At 51.6% G+C, this 23,371-nt stretch overlaps 1 protein-coding gene across 3 annotated transcripts in view; it reads right to left on the bottom strand.

The window, feature by feature from the left end:
• The window catches only part of ATP9A (ATPase phospholipid transporting 9A (putative)), a 116,331-nt gene that overhangs the window by 5,126 nt on the left and 87,834 nt on the right, over positions 1–23,371 (bottom strand). For all 3 annotated transcript variants that reach the window (XM_070419755.1, XM_070419756.1, XM_070419757.1), the window contains exons 15-24: positions 21,203–21,364; positions 13,942–14,034; positions 12,777–12,860; positions 11,280–11,450; positions 9,797–9,895; positions 7,765–7,854; positions 7,547–7,691; positions 6,271–6,335; positions 3,719–3,874; positions 768–832 (exon numbers count right to left, since the gene is read on the bottom strand). In XM_070419755.1, coding sequence (XP_070275856.1) covers positions 768–832; positions 3,719–3,874; positions 6,271–6,335; positions 7,547–7,691; positions 7,765–7,854; positions 9,797–9,895; positions 11,280–11,450; positions 12,777–12,860; positions 13,942–14,034; positions 21,203–21,364 — 1,130 coding nt within the window. The remainder of the gene's footprint in view (positions 1–767; positions 833–3,718; positions 3,875–6,270; positions 6,336–7,546; positions 7,692–7,764; positions 7,855–9,796; positions 9,896–11,279; positions 11,451–12,776; positions 12,861–13,941; positions 14,035–21,202; positions 21,365–23,371) is intronic.

The raw sequence follows: 23,371 nt of genomic DNA, 5'->3' as shown, positions 1-23,371 counted from the left end.
ACCTGACAAAGGACAGTCCATTTTTCCAATTAGAAGTCCAGTGCCTACTCTCAGGCTGACCGGGCAAAACACAGAAGGATGGGAGGCCCACTCTGTCAGACCGCCCCTGGGGCCAGCGCCTTCCTGCATCTTCTCCGAGCCAGGAGCGCACCTGTGCGCCTCTCTCTAGGGCGGGTGGTAACTAGACTCCACCCACCTGGGTAAGTCAAAGGCTGAGCACCCCTCTGAAAAGGTCAAAAGGTACGTCATGAATTCAGGTGAGGAGTGGGGGTGAGCTGGTGGCAGCAAATGTCTAAGTGACACCCTGTCTAATGGGTCAGAGGCACACAGGGGTCCGCCAAGACTCGCCCGCCTTGCACACCCAACAGCAGGCCGTCCCACTGGGGTCAGCCGCATAGGGGGGTGCTGCACTGACCCCGCTCTTCTCTTCTCCTAAGACCCCCCATGGTATCGTTGGTCTGCGAGCCTTCACTCTTGCTTTGGTGGCCAATCAGCCAATAACCTCGGGCCCTCGGGGGCCGGCGGTTTTCCCTCCCCAGGTACAAACGACCAAGTGCCATGGACACAAGCCAACCGGACTCCACTTCCTCGGCCTGGTTACGGGCTTAGCAGTTCAAAAACTCAGTAATTCCCAAAAAAGTCTAACCTGGCTTGGCTGGCCACTTGGGGACTTTGTATAATGCTTCTTTATATAATGTTCCTTCTTTCTTTTGTGGCATTTCAGGGTGGTTTCATAAAAAATTAATACCTTGCCTGGATTTCCTTACCCAATGATGAGGAATCCTTGGTACAGAGGAACGGAGGCAAAGTAAAACACAGAGGAGAAGACAGCCTGTGAAAGGAGAAAGGGGGACATTAGTAAAACCATCGCCAAAGCCCCGATGTTTATGTTTATAAAAACAGCACCCACTCTTACAAAGCACTTACTTCACACCAACAGTCATAAGTGCTTTAAGTGTATTAGCTCGCTTAATGCTCACTCAACCCTATGGAGTAGGTACTGTGATCATCATCCCCACATTACCAATGAGAGAAGGCACAGAGAGGTTAAGTGACTTGCCCGAGATCACACAGCTCACAAGTGACAGAGCCAGGAATCATACCCAAGGCATTTGTTAGCTCCAGAGTCCACTCTCAGACCCCCTGTGAACATAAGCTGGAACACTGTGTAGATAGATGGGCTCAGTGACTCCCCAGAACCACTCAAGAGGTCGAGTCCTAACGTCACCTGAATATTACAGGAGGGGAAACTGGGCAGGTAAATGGCACTTCGGGACTCTAGCCCACCTGTCTCAGAGCCCACGCTCCTAACAGCTCAGCATCACCGCCCCCCTGGATGTGCAACCGTCAACAAGTGGGCATATGTGTGGGAACTGATATGAAAACACAACCTCTGCCAGGAGGACACAAGCAATTACCCTGGAGGGTGGGGTTGGAGAGAAGGCCTTACTTCTTATACTATAGGTCTTAATATTTTTTAAAATTTTACAAATTGCAATTAGACAAGAGGAATAAAGATATTTACGAACCCCTTCCCGAAACTTCTGCTTCCTCGTTTGGAAACTATTAGCTACGGGCGGTGAAGAAATAAGCCAGAGAGCTCAAAGCAGGCCTGATGCTGTGACCTCCTTCTCCTGACTTCTATGGGCTCACAGAAGGAAAGTGGCTGCGAAGCTCACTCCTGAGTATAAAACCAAAGGAAGCAGGGACAGCTGCTCCCTAAGGCTTTCCAAGGACGGACACGGGAGAAAGGCTGAGCCAGCCTCGTGACCAGGAAGAGGTCTAACCCCAGATACCTCCCTGCAGCCCCTGCCATGCCTGTTCACCTGGCACAGCTCAGGACACGGGGTCACCTAAGGCCACGGTCACTGGCAGGAAGCCCTGGTGGCACCCTGGTCGTGATTTCAGAATTGAAAGGTAAAAGCCACTTTTCAAGGAGCTTCTCGCCCAGGCTGGGCTGTGGTTGTAAAAATGTCAAAAATCTGGTGTTTCGTTTTGCAGATCACCATGGGGAGCCTCCTTCTCCAAAAGCCCCGAGCTGACCACAAAGACCTCATCTTGAAAAGAGCACTGGGGGGGGGGGGGGGGGGGGGGAAGGGGGACACAAGACACTACACCTCTATCAAAGAGACCCCCGCCCAGGTCCAGTTCTAACACGGGCTGGCCCACTTTCAGCACGGTGGACAGGGTCAAGGGCACTCTCCTAGCACAGAGAACGATTCCCAGCGACCATGTTTTCTGAAGCAATGTTCATGGTAGCATGTGAGCCTTACAGAAGTGAGCTCACCCAGGCCCGCTTTTGTGTGCCTGCCCGGGGACGGGCTGACTGATCTCCCGGTGATTAAAACCAACGTCCTATCCAGTTCAATTGAGGAGCGAACATAAGTTAAAAGTACAGATGTGGTCTGATGAACCGTACCAGCTGTTTGGGTTTAGAGCATGTTGATGAAAATCACTTTAAGGCTCCTACACTCATAAGTGCATAGATATTAAAAACATACATTCACGCCGAAAGGCATGCACGGAGGAGGCCGGTGACGGGCGAATTCTCATCAACACAGAGCAGCACCACCCGACTCGCTCGGAAAGGCAGGACGCCTTGTGCCTTTCATGTATGATTAATCACCTTTTCTACAAATTTAAATGTCCTCTTATTTTACACATTATCCTCTTTTGTTTTATTAATAATGGAAAGGATGCCTTTAGCACTTGTTCCCTTATAAAATGCTCTACTTTTCAAAGAAGCCCTGTCTGAGAGACAAGGCAGATCTTATTGTCCCCATTTTACAGGTGGAAAGACTGAGGCCCAGAGTGGTGAAGTGACTTGCTCAAGGTATCATAAATAGAGTAAGTCCTCACTTAATACTGTGGATAGGTTCTGTGACTTTAAGCAACATGATGTATAATGAAAACAATGTTTACCATAGGCTAATTGATTTTTAAAAGAACATGTCGCCAATGTTATAATGAAATTATCTTAAACAAATCGACATTATTTGAGGACCTGCTATACTTAGTGATTTGGTCAGAAAAAAACCATGGGTTCTGAGATATATCATCCCCATGTTCTCCCCCACTTAACTGGGAGTATTTTCACCTAAATGCCCACGGAGGAAAATCAGTAGACAGTTTTTCAACACCCAAAATGTTTTTTTTCCTCCCCTTTGGTCTTCTCCCTAGTATGCAGTTAGCTGCTATAGCCCTTATGTATGGAGGGCACCGAGGCAGAGACCTTGATTAAGAGCACAGGCTTGGAGTCCCCTGTCTGAGCACACTAACCCTGAGAGACACTACACAAACTCTGTTCCCTCCCCCCGCCACCAGCCTCAGACTCCCCATCTGTGAAATGGGTGCTACTGTGAGGATTGAGTGAGACACTGCACTGTGAACACTTAGCCCGATGCCCAGTGTATAGGTAGCGCTCCAGAACAGCAAGTTATTCTCGATTTGGCCCTTATCTCTGCATGTGGAAAACTCAGTACCCACTTAGCATTTAACTCGGCATTTTTCCTTCCAGCAAACCAGTTATAACAACTCCGGTCTATACGACACCCCAAGAATGGCCTTCACACCTAACAGGAAGGATCCGGGCAATCTGAGGTCTATCGGCTGCCATGTGGCCTGGAGTGGGTAGCAGCTCCAAGGCACAGCCTGGTTCCCCGCTCTCTCCAGGACAGCCACGCGCACCTGCGCGGATGTGCGGCTGCCCCCCACCCACCTGCATGGTGCTGATGCACAGGCTCCTGTGGATCACGAACTGGCTGAGGGCGGCCGAGCGCTTGTAGCTGTTCCGGCCGTGCACCATGAGCAAGCGGCCGAGGTGCTTGAACTGAGTGATGGAGAAGTCTGCCGCCAGCGAAGCCTGTTTTCCTTCCTGAAACCCGATGAAATTGGGCACCGTCAGATGCACAAGAGGTCAAAGCGAACACATTTGTTTTAATTGAAAAAGCAAGACACTGTAAGGAGATCTTCCAAGAACTTCAATAAAGAGATTCTTTGGTTTCAAGCTATACACAGTTGGTGGTCCAAGTCTAAATTTGATTTAAAAAGAGGAATTTATTTAAACAAAAAACATTCCAAATCACAGATAGTTATAATTTGGAGGTCAAATGGATGTAGCATTAAGCCTTGGGGGTAAGGCCCACGCCGTAATGTGCATCAGAAGCAAAGAATCGCTCAAAGACAGGCCTTTTATAACACTCGGTTCCCTTAAGAGTTAAAAATGGGGAGGGGGAAGGAATCAGATGCTACTAACAATATTAAATGGAACATTCCTGAACATACACAGCAGCTTTGCACATTTATAGAAGTGGAGATAATTTACAGTGCAACCATTTGTGGAATTTTATCATTTTAAAAGGTCCATGACGGATGCCACTTGTGGGACAAACTGATTGGATGCAACAGGGGATGCAAATTCCCCTTAGGTGCTACTCACACCAAAAAACACAGAATGCGAATCAAATCAACCTCACCCACAGGTATCAGGGAGAATCCACAACTGTCCCTTCGTTGGTTCCTGGAGATACTTTCATTAAACATTTTGAGGACGACAGGGGAGGGTGAACTATGAAAATTATATAATGTTATCTCAACGTGGCATTCACGGGGGGGGGGGGGGGTATATAATGTTATTCTGAGTATGTAACAGAATGTTCTTTTTCTTAAGAGGTCCGTGCTAAAGTAGTTAGGGGTAACACATTATATCTGCAACTGACTTTCCACTGATCTGGGTGGGGACTGGGGGAGGAGAGAGAGAATGAGGCAAATGTTAACAACTGGTCAACTGAAGTGAAGAATAGATGGGTGCTCACTGCTCTATTTCAACTTTTCTGAAGGGGTGACATTTTCAAAATAAAAAGTTTGAGGGAAGGTAAAAAAAAAAAAAAAAGAACGGATCTACATGTTCTGATGTAGAAACAAATCCAAGATATAACAGATGTCATCAAGTTGCATTAAAAATGCATAATGTTGCTCAGCTAAGCGTGGCTCAGTGGTTGAGCATCGGCCTATGAACCAGGAGGTCACGGTTCGATTCCCGGTCAGGGGACATGCCCGATTGCAGCCTTGATCCCCAGTGTGAGGCATGCAGGAGACAGCCAACCAATGAATATCTCCCTTCACTGATGTTTCTATATATCTCTCTCTCCCTCTCCCTTCCTCTCTGAATCAATAAAAATATGTATTTTTTTTAAATGCATAATGTTTCTAATTTAAAACTATACCTGAAAATGATATACATACATGTGTAAGATATGTGTATGCATGAACATACGTATGTGTATACAATATATACATACATACATACATATTCATAACCAGCAATATACACATAGACAAAAGTTCTGAATAATAAACAATGTTGCCACTTAGATGAGGCTATCTAAAAGACACTTCATCCATTTCTAAGTTCTTTTAATTTTTTACAGTGACCATTTCTTCCTTTCATTCTCCAAAAACAAAGGTATCAGAGTATAATTTTAAGGGGAAATGTTTTGGCTCCACATAGACACGTGTAAAGAATTCTATCTATTAAACTCAAGTGTCTTCCTAAAACCTGCAACAAAGGAGTCCATACAGAGTTCAGACGTAACATTTCATTCAAGGATCACTTAACCAGAAAGGGTGAAAAAGGAAATGAAGGATGAGCCAAATTCATGAGGATACGGACCAAAATGTAAGGGGAGCCCCCGGCCCTCACCCAGGGCCTCTGCACTCGTATTTTGCACCCGGTTCTGGCAGCTGGTGGCTAGTATTCTTGCAGAGAGTCACTGAGCGGCACAAATTAGAGAGGGCAGAGCCAACTATGGGAGGCAGCACACAGCCGACAAGGAAAGAGATGGAAAACTGTTGTAACAAACACTCGAAAGAACTGCAGGCCCCAGGCCTTTTAGCAACGCGCCCGCCACTCCCCGTTCTCCCACATTCCGCACACAGTGTGACAACTCGGGCTCCAACTGACACCACCACCCCAAGGAAAAGTCGGAAGCACATCCAGCGTACCCTAAGATGATGGCAAAAACCTTCTTTTGTTTTTAACTTAGGTTTTCGCAAGCAAAAAATCAGCATTTGTCTGCAGGATGTAGTGATCCGAATTCTGACCCCAGGGGGTAAGGCGAGGTCGTCAGGATGCAGGGTTCCTTACAGCACATTCCTAATGTGCGATTCCCAGAAGCACTGACCCTGTGCCTCCGAGGAGAGAGAACTCCAGCTCATGGACAGAGCTGCTCCAGCCAACGACACGCCACCCGGCACCCGGCACCCGCTCACCTTCCCCTCGACGCCCACGCCACAGTCAGACTCCTGAATCATACTGACGTCATTGCCGCCGTCACCTATGGTCACACCGATCGGAGAAAAGTCAGAAGTTGCGAGAGGCAAGAAACTTGGTTACTTCCCATAACCACACCAACAACCTGCGGTATGGGGTTCCTGTTTGACAGTGGGTGTCAGAGGGACCGGTGACTGGCTGAAGGTCCGTGCGGCTCAGCAGCAGCAGGGGGTCTGTGTCCATGCACATTTACGACCACCACCGGCCTGCCTCTGACGGGTGCTATCGTGGCAAGTATTTAAAGTTACCCCATCTGACCTCGTCAGCTCCGCTGGAGAAGAGCGCTGTGGTTCTCCCACCTGACCAATAAGCAGACAGGCTCAGCAGCTGAAGGGAGCCACCGGGCACCCAGCCAGTAAACACCCGCTTAGAGCAGGACCCAGATCCAGCACCCTGTGTGGTCTTCACCCTCAGCAATGCTGCGCCTCAGGTCGCTGGCCAAGAAAGTGCCCGCTAAGGAGCGAAGCCCTCAGGCACACTGATCTACTCTTCCTCAAAGGGAAAGAGTAAAATCATAATTATAACAAAATAGAGCCAAGTCCGTGGAGGAAAATGTCAAGACCTGAGCAAAGTGGCCTGAGGAGTGTGCAGAACACGGCTGCAGGATCCAATTATCCCGCCAGAAAATGGACCCAGCGTGCCAGCGGGACAGGCTCAGGCTGCAGCCTACCCGCCCAGGTGAGCTACCCTACCTACCGCCCAGGTGAGCTACCCTACCTACCGCCCAGGTGAGCATGCCTACCTACAGCCCAGGTGAGCTACCCTACCTACCACCCAGGTGAGCTACCCTACCTACCGCCCAGGTGAGCATGCCTACCTACCGCCCAGGTGAGCTACCCTACCTACCGCCCAGGTGAGCTACCCTACCTACCGCCCAGGTGAGCTACCCTACCTACTACCCAGGTGAGCTACCCTACCTACCGCCCAGGTGAGCTACCCTACCTACTACCCAGGTGAGCTACCATACCTACCGCCCAGGTGAGCTATCCTACCTACCGCCCAGGTGAGCTACCCTACCTACCGCCCAGGTGAGCTACCCTACCTACCGCCCAGGTGAGCATGCCTACCTACCGCCCAGGTGAGCTATCCTACCTACTGCCCAGATGAGCATGCCTACCTACTGCCCAGGTGAGCTATCCTACCTACTGCCCAGATGAGCATGCCTACCTACTGCACAGGTAACTAGCCTACCTACTGCACAGGTAACTAGCCTACCTACTGCACAGGTGAGCTTCCCAGTGCGCTCCTGCAGCAGACGCACGATCTGGGCCTTCTGCGTGGGGGCGCAGCGACAGCAGACGACGGCCGGGCACTGGCAGGCCAGCTCCATGAACTCGTACTCGTAGTACTTGAGGCAGATCTGTTGGGGAGGGAGGGGGGTCAGCAAGGTCACTTCCCTCACGGCAGCAGGAAGGGGCGCCAGGCCGTCCTACCTCCAGGGAGTCTCCAGAGATGACCAGGGCACAGTCGTGTTTCCTGCGGAAGGCATTCAGCTCGAGGTGGGCCTCGCCGCGGTTGGTCACCTGGAAGGGAACGAGGGGTGAGGCGGCCTCGCTCTTTGGAGACCGCAGAACAACAAACAGTGGCTTCCTGGAGCCGCGTGAAGACAATGGCCACTTGGCCAAGGACCCCTGCCCCTCCCCTGCCACCGGACCCAGAGCCAAATTAAATCCTGTTCGTCATGATTCTGTGGGGACCGGAGAGCCTGTCTGTCACCTTGCATTTCCCCAGGACAGCTGTGACCACGTAAAAAACTAAAACAAGACATGAAGGACTGCAGGTTCCTCCTGTGCAGGCCTGCCCCGCACTCCTGTGTTTTCCCACGCATTTCTCACAGGATGCCACGCTCCCTTACACATAAGGAAACTGAAGCAGAGCATGTGTGTTAGCCTGCCTGAAACACACAGCGAGAACGCCCCGTGTGCGCACCTGGAAGGGGAGGCCGGCTTTCCATGAAGGACCAGATGTGAACTCCTGTGGGCTCCATGGGCCACAAAGCAGCCTCCGACAGTTATGGAAAGAATGGGTGTATCTGCATTTAGATAAAAACTGTTTCCCAGAACAGGGAGCTAGCACCAGAGCCATGGTCTGCAGGCCCTGAATTCTAGGACATGCAGTGGATTCTCATGAGCTGTGATAGTTACGCTCTGTACAGCCCCGCCCTGAACGCTGAGTCAGCAACACGGACCAGGCCCCAGGAAGCACAGGCATGGCTCCTGCCAGCCTGAGCTCACAGTATTTCTTGCCACCAGATCAATACATAACCTCGTGTTATCTGTGCTTCTGCTTAAAGACATTGTTTAAAACACATATTTGTTGATTCGTTAACACTGAACTCATGGCCAACAGCATTGGAGAGGTTTGCTAAGCCACGCATTTCCTCCGTGAGGCACATACAGCCCTCCTGTGCTTCGGAACAGTGGCCATCCCTCACCACTGTGCTGGGGCCGTTTCACACAGTGAAACCGCTAACAAAAAGCACAAAAATGCAAAACAGTGGCCCTACAGGGACCGTGAAAAGGACAGCGTGTGCAGCGTGAGCGCTGAAACGAGGCGGCGGACCCACCCTGTTCGTCCTCAGCGGACGTGCACGACTCAGACTGCGCCGCGCACACCTGACCCCAGCGACTTGGAAAGCACCTGAGCACTGCTTTTCGGGTCACAGATCGATTTTAGCAAGTAGGCGGGTTTGTCAGCAGATCCCGTGAACAATGAGGATCCACCACATCTACCTCTAAGCAACACTGTGTGCTGGTCCCCAAATAGCTGGCTTTCTTGGAGCTTCTACGTGCTACGGACCACAGGCCGGGGTGAGAGGGAGACCCCCAAACATCTAGGTCCCTGCAGCTGTTGGTATGGAGGCTCCGATTTCAGATGAGTGGGACCCTGCCCCAGAGGGACCCTGCTCCTCACCTCCCACTCAGTAAGGCCGGGCACAGCCCCTGGCCTCCAGCCTTGGGGCTCCTAATGCCTGCTTGTTTGGGGCCACTTCTCCCGTGCCCAACCAACACACCTCCTTCTGAAGGCTCCCAGGTGTTCCTTCAGGCCAATACCTGTGATCTGGATGTTATTTCTTACCCCAGGACTGGCCTTCAGGGACTTGGTGAAACCCTGGACTCCTAGGGACAATTCCACATGCATGCGCTTATCTGCATCCTTCACGCCACCTGCCTCACTTCCAGCAGCCTCTCAAAGCGCCCACCACCCCCCCAGGTTAAGGCCACACGTCCACACAGGCCGGGACGGGACGGGGTGCTCCGGAGACGCCACCGGAAGGAGCCTCCGGCCTCACTGGCTCATCAGTGATTCCTCCCAAACCGACCGTGGAAGCCCTCGCCCAGCAGGTTAATGTGCTCCCCTCTCAGGGGCCCCCTCGAGGTTATGAGGTCATGAGGTTATGAGGTCACGAGGTTACAGGCAAACTGCAGCCACACCCCCAGGAGGCCCCCCGCAGAGAAGCTTTACCAGCCGAAACACGTGGATGTCTTGGTTTCTGGTCACCAGATGCGCGTTCTTCGCTGTGCATGTGGCCGTCTCCAGCTTGTCCCCCGTCAGCATCCAAACCTGGAGTCACCGCATGAAAGAGGTCCCCGCGGTTAGTGTTGCTAGAGGCGGCCTGTCGCCTGCGTCGGCCGAGTTTCCCGGAACATCAAGCTGAACTTAGTGTGTCCCGTTTACCTCCTCGAGGCTCACGGGGGCCCCACACGTGACAGGAAACGCCCCGTTCAAGGCCGTCAGGACGCGGCGCGACCACCCCTGGTGGCAGCAGACGCCGGTGTGGTACTCGGAGACCCGCTGGGCCACACGCTTCAGGAGACATCGCGAAGCCCGGCCTCTGGCCTCACAATCCCTCTTCGGGGAATTTTTCTTAAAGTCATAACTGATCTCTAAGAAAGGGGAGCCTGTATGGGGAGGGGTCACTTCCGGGTCCCACAGGAAACACGGACTTGTCACGGACACATGGTCTTTCTACCTGGTCGGATGCCGGTCAGGAATCCCGTGGGGTTAACCCTGACTACAAAACGCTGGTGGTGGACCTCCAGGTTCCAACCTCGGAACAGATGCCTCACTGCTGTGGGGGCAGAGAGGTGACTTGCCCCAAAGCAGCACAGCGAGGTCCCAATAGGGAGGTCCTGGAAATGGCCCAGGGACAAAGTTTAAACACCACAACGCAGTAGAAACGTGCCCTCTGACATCAGGCCGTTTTTTTCAAAATTGGGATCTCGCCGTCAGTTTCCTATGAGCCAAAGGTATGTGACAGTGTTTGGTTTACAAAAATCCACGCTCGCGCACACACGGGAGCCCCAGGTGGGCACGGACGTGCCCAGAGCACCCTGCGGCCGATCTTAAGCCGCAAGCTTGCATGGCCCAGCTCGCAGGCGCTTCTGCCGAATGCAGGCCCGAGGACGCAGCCCAGAGCTGCTTTGGGGCGGAGGCGGGTGGCAAACACATACGTGTTCTCAGAGGCGCTGAGCCAGGAAGTTGGCTGATCCTTTGCAGGCTCCTCAGACGCCCTCTACTGGCCTCTCCTGATCAAACTATTGGACATTTGGGGGCCCCAAAGAGTGGAGTACAAAACGTAAACGTGGCAGTTTGCTGGGGCAGGCGGTCACTCTGTTGGGTGGTCACCCATCCACCCAGACGCACCGACAGATGGCTGGCTGGCTGGCCACTCACAGGGATATAGTGGACACACTTGGCACTGAGGGATGAGGAGCCGCGTGCGGTCCTGCCTGCGTCAGGAAGGCCAGCCAGGAAAGCAAACGCGCAGGGCTGACAGGGCGGGAGGTGACGAGATGCCCCCCTGAGACAGGGCTGGAGTCCCTGCACGCCTGGCTCCCTGTCACACGTCCCCCCCTCCCATCTCCCACCTTCGCACTCCGCTCAAGGGATAGCTGTATAATTCCGGAGCCCATTTCCCGGGGCGGTCATTCAGCAGGCCGCCTACCTTGATGCCGGCATTCCGCAGCGTCTCCAGCGTGGGCCTCACGTCCGCCTGCAGCTGGTCTTCCACCCCCGTCAGGCACAGCAGCTCCATCTCCATCTCCAGGCTCTCGATCACCGTGGCCACTTTGAGAGAGCGGTCGTGCACGCTCAGCTTGGCCTGCACGTAGCGAGCCTGGGACACAGCAGGGGACACGCTTAGGGTGGGGAGGTGCAAGGCTGTCCGAGGCCGAGTGGGACGGCATGCTGATCCCACTGCAGCACCTGGTGTAGCCCTCAGAGGGATGACACGGAGGCTTCAGTCCCTTCCAAGTTCACAGTCCAGACACGGGAGTTGGACAGACCTGAGTTCCACCCTTGGCTCTACACCCACCTGCTGTGCAACTTCCAGCAAGTTGCTTAACTTCTCTGAGCCTCTATTGTTTCCACCCAGAAGCAGCAATAACAGCCCCAACCTCACTGGGTTGTTACAAGGATTGGCACAACTCAAGAGCTCAGAAAAGCAGTAGGTTCTCCGGCACAAAGCACACTTTGTAACCAAGCGTCCTTGACGAAGTCCCACTTCAGAAGACCATCGACCCAACCCTTCTGCTTCTCCCCTCTTTCCAGTGCTGGCAAAGACCTAGAGGAAAATCAAAGGCCCCTCATGGGCCGACTCAAAACTGATGCCTTTAAAATGGAAAGGGAGGTGGACTTGATCAGGGCTAGGCCTCTTGTTAATTAAAACTGTACGGAGAACTCACACATAAAAGAGACAGAGACAAGCACAGCTTCTCTGGGTGGAACAGGACAAGGGCCCAGAGCCTGTCCCCCAGCCCCGCCCTCCCTTCCCGTCTTGCATGGGTGTGCGCGCTTGGCTTTATGCCAGGACTGGGGACCTAACAAAGACACTTCCCTTCGAGGGACACACAATCTACGGGACAAGATGACAAATTTGTGCTGGAACCCTTGGCTGTGCAAGTCAATGATCTGGTTCAACATTAATATTTTTTACAGCTTTAAAAAACTAGGGCCTCATTCCAAATTTTCCAGGAGGTGTGCTATGTGCCAATGACCAGCCTAAACGTTGGGGATATAAGAGCCAAGCAGAGTGACAAAGTGCTCTCAAAAAGACTTTATTCCAAAGAAGAGATGTTAATGTTTATATGGATGGTCATTCCAGATGTTGATAAGCACAATGAAGAAAGTTCAATGGGGTGAAGGGTGGCGAGTGTTGAGGTGGGGCTGCTTTAGATGGGGAGTCCAGGAGGACTTCTCAGAGGCGGCGGCATTTGAGCTGAGAGCCAAAGGAAGTGAGGGAGTGGGCCGCGGAGCAACAGGAGGAAAGAGAGTTCTGTGCACTCAGAGAGCAAGTGCAAAGGCCGGGGACAGGAGTGAAGCTAACTGTGCTCAGAAGTGACAGGAGGACGGCAAGAGCAGGAGGAGCGAGGGGCAGCTGGGAGGAGATGTGACCGGCAGGTGGGCAGGGCTGAGAATAACCAACCGTCACAGAACCACTTACCTCGAAGTCCTGATACTGCTCCTCGGCTAGAGACTTCTTCGCCACCACGAGCACCCGCAGCCCCTCTCGGGCCATGTTCCCACACTGTGAAGCAGAGGGCGGTCAGCGGGGCCACCCGGAGGCTCCGCCCCCGGCCCTGACGCTCACTGAGGAGGGCCAGGCGCTGAAGGGGACAGGCCCCTCCCGTGGGGACAGCGCACCGCCACCAGACCCTGCCTTCTCCAAAGTCGTTTCCCTGGGTGAACCTTCTAAGGGGACGTCATGGCATGACCCACAGGCCACACGACCTACAGTTGCTGTGATGGGCACCGTTTGTTCCGAAATTTAAGTCAAGGGTGTAACACTGCACAGGAAACTCTGGATTTCCAGCTTGTTGGGAAAACGGAACCTGTGACACACTGAGCACATGTTCCCAAGTAACCGCAGCAGCTGATGGTGACATGCGGCCGCTTCCATGGGCTGCAGGAAAGCCGGTGTCGAGCTGACAACATGCCCGTGCCATTCACACACAAAACGTGCCCCTGGTAGGGAAACATGGCCCGGCCAGTTCTGTTTGCGTTACTTGCTTGGCCCTGTGGGCATTTGTGTTTGCAAACCACCCAATCGAAGATGTAATAGCCACACCCTCGTATAGTCACTTCCCATGAGTGTGTGCTGGACCCAGTGGCCTGTTCCCGGCAAAGAGTGTAGCGAAGTGAGGGGAGGTCCCTACCGAGGGCAGGTGACGTCCTCTCCCCACCCTGTCCTGCTCCCTCGCTTCCCCCGCTGACAAAGCCAACTGCACGTTGGGAGGTGTCCCATGGAAAGGTCCATGTGGCAAGGAACATGGCAGCTCCGGCCAACAGCCACCAAAGAGCGGACTCCTGCCCATGACCACTGAGTCTGGACAGGGGTCCTGCCCCGGCTGAGGCTTCAGATGAGACCCCAGCCCCAACCGACCCCTTGACTGCAGCCTGTGAGAGACCCGGTGGAGGACCCAGCCAAGCTGTGCCCGCATGCTTGACCCATAGAAACGGCGAGAATTGAATGTGCTATGCGAAGCTGCAGCATTTGGGGGTGATGTGCTACGTGGAGAACGAATACAGAGACCCCCTCCTGACCCCCTGTGAGGGCAGGCCTCCAGAGGTGCCGGCAAGGCCGGTTCCCACGCCCACATCACGCTCACCTCTTCCTCCAGCCAGTCGTTGTACTGCACGATGCCAGCCATGACGACGTCGGCTCCCTTGATGTAGAAGGTAATTTCCCCCGTTGATTCATCCTAGAGGGGCCGGAAGGCAGGAGTGAGCGGGGCGGGGGGAACGCCCGCCCGCCGCTCCAGTGCCCGCTTCCCCTGACAGCTGGTGCGCCCCGTGTGCTCAGCAGACGCCCATGTTTTCCACTTGGCCAGAGATAAAAAGCCAGAGGGGGCCTCGCTTTGGGGCAAAGGCCACAGAAAATAGCAGAAAACTCAGAGCATTTGAAAAATTATTAAATGATGAAAGCGAGATCAAAAGGATGTCAGAACTTTGTTTGTTTGTATTTTTTTTTTTTTTAAGAAACTACCATTCCAGCAGGAACAGCTCCCACGCTGTAAGATAACTCCGTTTACACACTGGCCTGCCAGTGTCACCACGCCCCCCCCCCCCCGCCTCCCCCCCGCCACTCCCCCCACCACCACCCCCCCACCCCCACCCCGCCGCAGACCAGAGACAATCCCCTGGACCAGGCTGCTCAGCCCTGGCACCACGACACTCGCCTGGAGAACTCCCTGCAGGGCGGGCAGGGTCTCCAGCAGCATCCCTGGCCCTGCACCACCAGACACCAGCAGCACCCCAGGGAGACCCACAAAATGTCTCCAGACATGAACACATGTCCCCTGGGAGGCAAAACCTCCACTGAAAACCACTGACCTAGATGATGCCACCACCCCCCGCCCCCACCCCGACATGTAGCGGGGCACTGGGCTAGGGAGTTTCAGTCCGCCTGGCCAGGCTTTCTGGGGAGTGGGTAGCCCACTGTACAGCCATCAAATGCTCCAACCTGGTACCAGCCCCAGCCGATCCCCCACGGGACAAGCTACATCTTTTCTCTAACCCTCGGTTTCCTCACCTGTAAAATAGGGACCCTAACAACTCTTACTGCAGAGGCTTAAACGAGACCATCTACGGAGAGCACGTAGCAAAAGGCCAGACACACAGGAAATGCCACCCCCGGCACCCCTTTCCGCTTGAGTGGCAGTAACTCTATAGCCCTCAGTCATTCCGTATGTGGAGAAGGAGGCTTATCAGCACAGAGGTCCTCAATGGGGGTAATTCCCCCCCGCCCCCTGCCCAGAGACATGGGGCAATGTCTGGAGACATTTTTGGTTGGGGGGGGGGGGGGGGGGTGCTGCCGGAGTCCAGTGGGTACAGACCAGGGAGGCTGCTGAACATCCTACAGTGCACAGGACAGACTCACAACCAAGAACCACCCAGCCTCAAACGCCCATAGCGCCAAGGCTGAGGACTGCTGGCTCTGAGGGATGATGGGGAGATCGCTGGTTCTTGCCCCTTACACGACTCTTTCCTCGATGATGCCCATCATGGGGAGGCTGGAGCTGGAGGCAGGGAGATGGGCAAGGGAACTGAGCGTGGCCATCACCACCACCACCACCACCACCCCCCACCCCCCGCCTCCCGGGGCCTAAATTTTACTGCCCGGACGCCCAGAATGCGTGCCTGTTAACGCTTCACACAAAGGAAGAGCACAACGCCAAATCAGTGGTACAGCTTCCTCTTTTAAAATAACTTTCAAAGCCCTCTAATCACTGACGATCTTTTTAGAACAACATGATTACTCAGAAGAGCACCGCCCGCCACACAGCGCCCCCTGCGTCTGAAAGCTCCGGGCAGTGTGCCTTATCGCCGACAGATCGCGCCCATGCTCGCGGGTGACTCAGGCCAAGGAGAGCTGTGGGGTCTGAACATGAAAGTCTCGGAGTTTTGTTTTTTTTCCTTCCCCTTCACCCAAATGGTGCTGAACAAGAGAGCGGTAGGAAATGAGGCCCCTCCCCAGCTTCCTCTCCTCCAGCAGGGACTCGAGAGAGCTCAGCCTCCCGTCCAATGTAAATACTGTGTTGACTGTCTCCTCCCCTTAGTCATTTCCTCCCACCAAGTTCATCACCAGGTTACTTCGTTCCCATATTATGGCAAGATGACGCTATAAATTTACAGAGATCGGCCGGGTGTGTGGCATTGTTTGGGGGCCTCGTCTTTTTCCACTGTGGTCTGGTGCTGGCACCTGTTCAAAGGCTCTTCTGTTCAAACAATGACAAGGGGATGATCTACGCCAACAGCCGACTGCATCGCTCCACGTGGGGAGGCCGTGGGACATCTTGTGCAGAAGAAAAGCAGGGCAGGCTCATCCCTTCAAAAGGACAAGCACACGAGCCCCGAAGAAGCTGGTTCCTCTGAGCCGTACCCACCTTCTGAGGAGAGAGACTCACGCAGACCCGACCTCGCTCTGTGAGCGCCAGACGGTACCACCACGTCCTGCCCAGGAGCCCACACATTTGAGAGGACTGATGAACCAGGCGAGAGCAAACCCCAACTCAACCATCACGAAATAAACCAACAGCTTCTATCACCGACTGAGACGTCGTCACATCAGGTAACGGAAGGTTACTCTCAAATAACAGACAGGATACCTGGACACGTTCCCACTCAGTTCCCGGCCCCGCCACAGTGAACAGTGGCGCTGGATTCTTTCTGAGGAGGCTGTCCTGGCCTCCACCCACCAGATGCCACCCTTGGAGCTGTGACAACCAACACTGTCACCAGGTAGTTGCAGACGTCCCCTGCGGGCAAGGTGGCCCCAGCATGAGAACCTGAGTGAGAGTCATGCAAAATGCAAAACTGGTCCAAACGCCCTGGGTGCTGACTTCCAGCCATCAAAGCAACGAGAAAGAGGAAGACAGGTCAGAAACCAAGAAAAATTAGCAAAATAATACACATCACATCCAAGACAGCCAACCAAAGATGGCTGCTCATACATGTACCTTCAGTAGCGAGAAATGAAAAACAACCTAAGCACCCAAAAATATATATATTCGATTAAATAATGGTACACTTTTTCCCAACAAAACACCATGCACACATTAAAAGTCATGTTAAAAAATCATGTTTTGCCCCGACCGGTTTGGCTCAGTGGATACAGCGTCGGCCTGTGGACTGAAGGGTCCCGGGTTTGAATCCAGTCAAGGGCATGTACCTTGGTTGTGGGCACATCCCCAGTAGGGGGCGTGCAGGAGGCAGCTGATGGATGTTTCTCTTTCATCGATGTTTCTAACTCTCTATCCCTCTCCCTTCCTCTCTGTAAAAAATCAATAAAATATATATTAAAAAATTTTTTAAAAATCATGTTTTAACAATAGGAGCACCATGCATAGCTCACTGGAGAGGAGCAGTTTAGGAAGCCTCCTGTGGAGTTCAATGCCAACTTTATAAAAATGGTCACAGATATGCACACTCATACGCTTGGAAAAAACTGACGGGAAATTCTCCGAGAAGGTTACAGCAGCCGCCTTTGGTGGAAAAATAAAGACAAGTAGTTTTGATCTTCTTCTTTATATAATTATTTGTTCCAAATGTCAACTGAATGCTGACTTTTTTATAACCTGGGTAGGAGGGAGTGCTGTTTTCAGATGATGCATTTGCCCACCCAACAGGATCCCACTTCCAGGCATGAGTCCTGTTCTTGCTGTGGGAAGACGCGGGGCCACACCTGACAAAGTGTCTGGGAATGAGAGTCCCTTCCCACTAGAGGAAGGGCGGGTGCACGCTGCCCACTTGTTCTAGGATGGCTGATACGGGGGCCAGTCCTGATGATTCAACCCTGAAATGACGTTAGCAGAGCCCATGGCCTCACACTTGGAAAAATAAAGGCTGGAGCGAAGTTAAAGTGATTCCACAGGAGATAACGGCTCTAATTCCCCAGGATTTACGCTGTGGCTCCGAGGCCACGGATGCTCCTAACATCAGATGTGTGCTGCCGATGCGGAGGCCCTGGGTCATGGAGGCTGAGACCAGCGAGAAAAGCAGCAGGTATGTGGGAGGGGAGCTCCCTCCAGCCCCCCAGTGCCAAGGACACACGCCCCATGGAGTGTAAAAGCACCTGCTGGGCCCAGCCAGCGTGGCTCAGTGGTTGAGTATCGGCCTATGAACCAGGAAGTCACGGTTCAATTCCCAGTCAGGGCACAGGACCAGGTTGCAGGCTATTACTACTATTCCCAATTCCTAATACTACTATTACTAATGACTGTAATAGAATCTACAACTTGGATCCCTAGGGCAAGAGAAAGAGCCGAGGATGCCTGGCGGAGTTAAAGATGTGCATATTCTACAACCCAGCAACTCTCCCTCTGGGAGAACTGCATAGAGAAACCGACATCCATACAATGGAGCCTCTAGCAGACAAGGCTACGCAGAGCTGTGCTCTTGCTAGTGGCAGCTAACTAGTGTCTATCAAGAGAGAACCGCAAAAGACAGAAGGAAGAGGGGCATAGTCACAAAATGCAGTATCAAAAGTCAGCTAAGCTTAATGAAGTGGGTGTAAATTTAGCATTAAGTTTAGTTAGTGTTAAACAAAAAACAGGAAGTGCAAAAATGATACAATGCCTCTTAGAGAAAGAATAAAAATAGGTAACTCCATGATATACATTACTTATACTCAACATGTCTGATAACAGTATTTTAAAATTCCTAAGAATGAGGAACTTGGTGCAGGAGACACTTCTAGGAGTGGCAGATGGGGAGACTTCGATTGAATGCATGTTCTATTTCTTTAAGAAAATTTCTGAGCTACAATCCATGCAAAAATATGGGTGAATCTTAGAAATAAAAATTTGAGCAAATGAATTCAAATTCAAAAGGGTATCTACTGTACAATTTCCTTTACATAAAGTTCAACAAGAGACAAAATTAATCAATGACAGAAGTGGGACAGTGGTTATATCCTTACAGGGAGGGGGATGTAGTGAGCAGAAATGGGGCATGAGGGAGCTAAGGGTGATGGTGGGGGACTTCTGTTCCTTGCTCTGGAGGCTGGCTGCATGGGTGTGTTAACTTTGTAAGCACTTGAGGTGTACACATTTCAGATGTTTGTGCTTTTCTCTGTGTATGCTGTAGTTCAATAAAGTTTCAAAAGCATAAAAAGAAGTTCTAAAATAAATATGGCAAATGATGCTGAGTAAACATTTCTTCAATAATGTTGTGATTACACAAATGAAAACCCATTAAAAATATTTAATTACAACAAGGGTGTCAAGACTATTCAATGGGGAAACAATAGTGTCTTCAATAAATGGTCCTGGGGCAACTGGAGCTCCACATGCAAAAGAATGAAGTTGAACCCCTACCTCACACCATATACAAAAACTAACCCCAAAGGGATCAATGGCCTAAAAAGCAAAACCTACAACACTCTTAGAAGGAAATATAGGAGTAAATTAATGTCCTTGGATTTACCAATGAACTCTTAGATATGATACCTAGTCAAGATCAACAAAAGAAAAAACTGACAAGCTGGACTTATTTGAAATTAGTAACTTCTGTGCATGAAAGGAATTTTATCAATAAAGTAAAAGACAACCTATAGAATGAGAGAAACCATTTGCATATCATATCTTGGATAAAGCTCTAGTAACCAGACTATATACAACAAACAACAAAAAGACAAACAACCCAATTAAAAAGTGGGCAAAGGCCTTGAATAGACATTTCTCCATGAAAGATATACAAGTGGCCAATAAGCAAATGAAAATGTTCCCTGCCATCAGTCATTAGGAAAATACAAATCAAAACCACAATGAAATGCCACTTCACAACCACTAGGATGGCTGTAATTTAAAACATGGAAAATAACAGTGCTGATGAGGATGTGGAAGAACTGGAACCTTCGTATACTGCCGGCTGGAATGTAAAATTGGGCAGCATTGCAGAAAGAATTTAGACATTCCTCATAAGTTCAAAAATAGAATTACCCAGCAATTGAGTAACTGACCGAGCATGACCCAGCAATTCCACCCTGAAGAACTGAAAACAGGTATTATAATTCTTGTACATACATGTCCTGGCAGCATTAGACACAACAGCCAAAAGGTGCAAACAACCCAACTGCCCATCAATGGATGAATGGATAGCAATGTGGAATATTATCCAGCCATAAAAAGGAATGAAGTACTGATACCTGTTACGACACGGATGAACCTCGAGAACATTATGCTAAGTGAATGGAACCAGACACAAAAGGCCACGTGTTGTGTGATTCCACTTAATGTATGAAATGCCCAGAACAGGTAAATCCATCGAGACAGAAAGCAGGTTAGTGACTGCCAGGGAGTAGGGGGAAGAAGAGACAGGGAGTGGCTGCTTAGTGGGTACAAGTTCCCTTTGGGATGATAAAAACATTCTGAAACTTGACAAAAGGGTGCACAGCATTGTGAATATTCTAAATGCCACTGACTTATACATTTAAAATGGCTCATTCATGTTAAATGAACTTCACCTCAATAAAAGATATACATTTAATTAAACAAAAAAGCATACAATGGAAGTATATTCTTACCAAGAAGTGCCCAGTCTATATTCCTTAGACCAGTGGTCGGCAAACTGCGGCTCTTGAGCCACATGCGGCTCTTTGGCCCCTTGAGTGTGGCCACGAAGTTTTAATCGCACTGTACATACGAGCCCGCATGTGGTATTTTGTGGAAGAGCCACACTCAAGGGGCCACAGTTTGCCGACCACTGCCTTAGACCAGTGGTTCTCAACCTTGGCTGCACATTAGAATCACCTGGGAATCTTTTTAAAATCCTGATTTCTGGGCCTCATCCTCCAGAAATTATGTTTCTTTGTTAGTAATGTTATGGCCCCAGCCCATAACAAAGAAACAGAATTTCCGGAGGATAAGGCCCAGAAATCAGGATTTTAAAAAGATTCCCAGGTGATTCTAATGTGCAGCCAAGGTTGGGAACCACTGCTCTAGAACGGGGTTAACAAGGAGCTGACCAGCTGTCGGAGGTTCTTTCTGATGAATGAACTACTTTTCTTTCTGCTTAGGCCGGTTCTCAACCTGTGGGTCGAGACCTCTTTGGCGGTCAAACGACCCTTTCACAGGGGTCGCCTAAGACCATCCTGCATATCAGATATTTACATTACGATTCATAACAGTAGCAACATTACAGTTATGAAGTAGCAACGAAAATAATTTCATGGTTGGGTCACCACATGAGGAACTGTATTTAAAGGGCCAGAAGGTTGAGAACCACTTGCTTAGGGACTCGCGTTCCTTTGTTAGTGTGGGCAACGGAGGACATAATGAAAAGGGGTAGAAAGAAGGTCAAGCCACGGGGACATTCACGGTGTCCTTGGGGGTTCTGAACTATTCCCCGTCATAAACAGAGAGGACTCACCCTCACGATGATGCCCATGCGCTTGCTCTCGTAGGTGAAAGGGAAGATCTGCAAGATGGTGAAGTTCAGGATCTGGTCGCCAGGGGTCCTCAGCTGCATGGAAGACTGGTCTCGGCCCACCAGGGTTAAGCCCACACTTTCGGTCCACTGTACCAGGGCCACCTGCAGGTAACATGGGGTTGAAGGTCAGACACGGCTGAGGGTCCTGGTTCACAGGTCAACCACAGGAACACAACGGTGGGAGGGGGGCAGACAGGTGAAATGCAAGCAGCCACTGTGTCCCTGGGAAGACTGTGCCAAGTCAGTGACGGCATCGGCTCCCCTGGGCCCCTGGGGGCTCTGCACTCACAGCTGCCCCTAAAGGCACGACTCGCCTTCTCTTCCTGGCCCCACGGCTGGCCATGCCAGAGCCCAGGCAGAGCACGCACAGGGTTAGGAGTGACTACAGACCGCTTCACCACAGACCAAAGTTATCACCGATCACTTCTGGGAGAGTTTGTGCCACGGCAAACAATTATCAGGGCGGATGGGGTGGCTTGACTATCAGGCTCCTGTTTAGGTCTCATGGATACTCACCCAGGTGGGTGTTTACAGCAGTTCTCGACTGGGCAATACTGCCCCCCAAAGGGCATTTGAATGTCTGGGGACATTTTTGGTTGTCACAACTGGGGGATGGGAGTGTGCTACTGGCATCCAGTGGGTGGAGGCCAGGGATGCTGCCAAACACAACAGAAAATTATCCCCAGATGTCAGTCCTGCCGAGGTTGACAACACTAGTCACACAGACGAGGAAGGGACAGAGGCCAGGCCAGGCGGGCACCTGCAAGGCGGGCCCCCAGCAGTGGGCCCGGCACCCCTGGAGGCATGATTTGTCAGGCGTCCCCCTTGACACACAGTCACCACCAGAAAGTTGATGGGAGAAGTGGTAGGAGGTTTAACAGTCGCCAACGATGCCCACGTCCTGATCCCCAGAACCTGTGACTGTCACCTTACAAGGCAAAATGGACTCTGCAGATGTGATGAAGGCCGAGGGCCCTGAAATGGGAGGATCTTCCTGGCTGTGGCCAGAGAGAAATGTGAGGACAGGAGGAGGGTCAGACAGGTGACGTTGAAGCCGGAGGAAGGGCCACAGAGCTGGGCACACAAGGACACAGACTGTCCCTGATCATAGCCTGGCAAGACCCGTGTCAGACCCCTGACCCACAGGACTGTAACAGTAAACCCGTGTTGTTCTGAACTCCAGATGTGCAGCGATTTGCTACAGCAGCGATAGGAAACAGTATAGGAGGCGCCGGGTTTGATGCCAAACAAGCTGCCGTTTTATTCGATCCAAGTTCAAGGTCATGGTGTCTACAGAAGAAACAAGAAAAGGCACCCTCCTTCCTTTCTCCCTATGAAACGATCTTTAGGGAAAGATAAGGGGGTGGATTTTAGGAGAGTGTCGACTTGAGGAGGGAGGGAAGCTGACGAAGTTGGCATACGAGAGGCATCTGTCTGAAATGCTTTATCGTCGTTAAGCCTGGTGGTGAGTATATGGCGTGCACTACATTACCCTCTATAACTGTCTGCATGTCTGAGATGTTTCATAATGGTTATGGTTATTCTTCTCATCGAGGGGGTGGTAGATAAAGAGTCGCTTTTCCAGGAAACCTAGTAGCATCAGCCACCAACAGCACCTCTATTTTATCGGGGTTCGCCCTGAGTCCCCATTCCTTTCCCCAAGAGACTGCAAAAGCCGCAAGGAAGCCGCCCCCAGCTTGGCACCCCAGGCATCACTGCGGCTGAAGTGCGACACCTGAAGGTGGGGGGGTCAGACTGGAGCTCAAACCCGCCCCACCCCCTTCCAGGGCCTCTGAAATCCGGGCCACAGTAGACCAGGCCTCATTTCTATTCCCACTGTCACGGTTGTGTCTATACAACTGTGGTGGGTGCTGTGCTCAGAGACCTAATAGGCTTCTGTTGCTGATATTAACGGAATTCACATTAGAAAGTTCTTCTTCGAGAACAGAAAACTCCACCCTGTGGTAATCATGTCACAGCAAGCCAGCCATGGTGAAGGGAGCTAGCTTCCAATCTGCCAGGGGAAGCCACGGTCACACTACTCCCCCCCACCCCCACCCCACCCTACCCCCAAAGCAAAGGCCAGTCCAGTAATGATGTTTGCTTTGT

The sequence above is a fragment of the Myotis yumanensis genome, unplaced genomic scaffold, assembly GCF_028538775.1.
Source record: "Myotis yumanensis isolate MYYU_CA2020_CCGP unplaced genomic scaffold, mMyoYum1.0.hap1 SCAF_7, whole genome shotgun sequence".
NCBI classification, from domain to species: domain Eukaryota; kingdom Metazoa; phylum Chordata; class Mammalia; order Chiroptera; family Vespertilionidae; genus Myotis; species Myotis yumanensis.
Note: the sequence above shows the minus strand (reverse complement) of the source record. Positions and strands in the feature narration are given on the sequence as shown.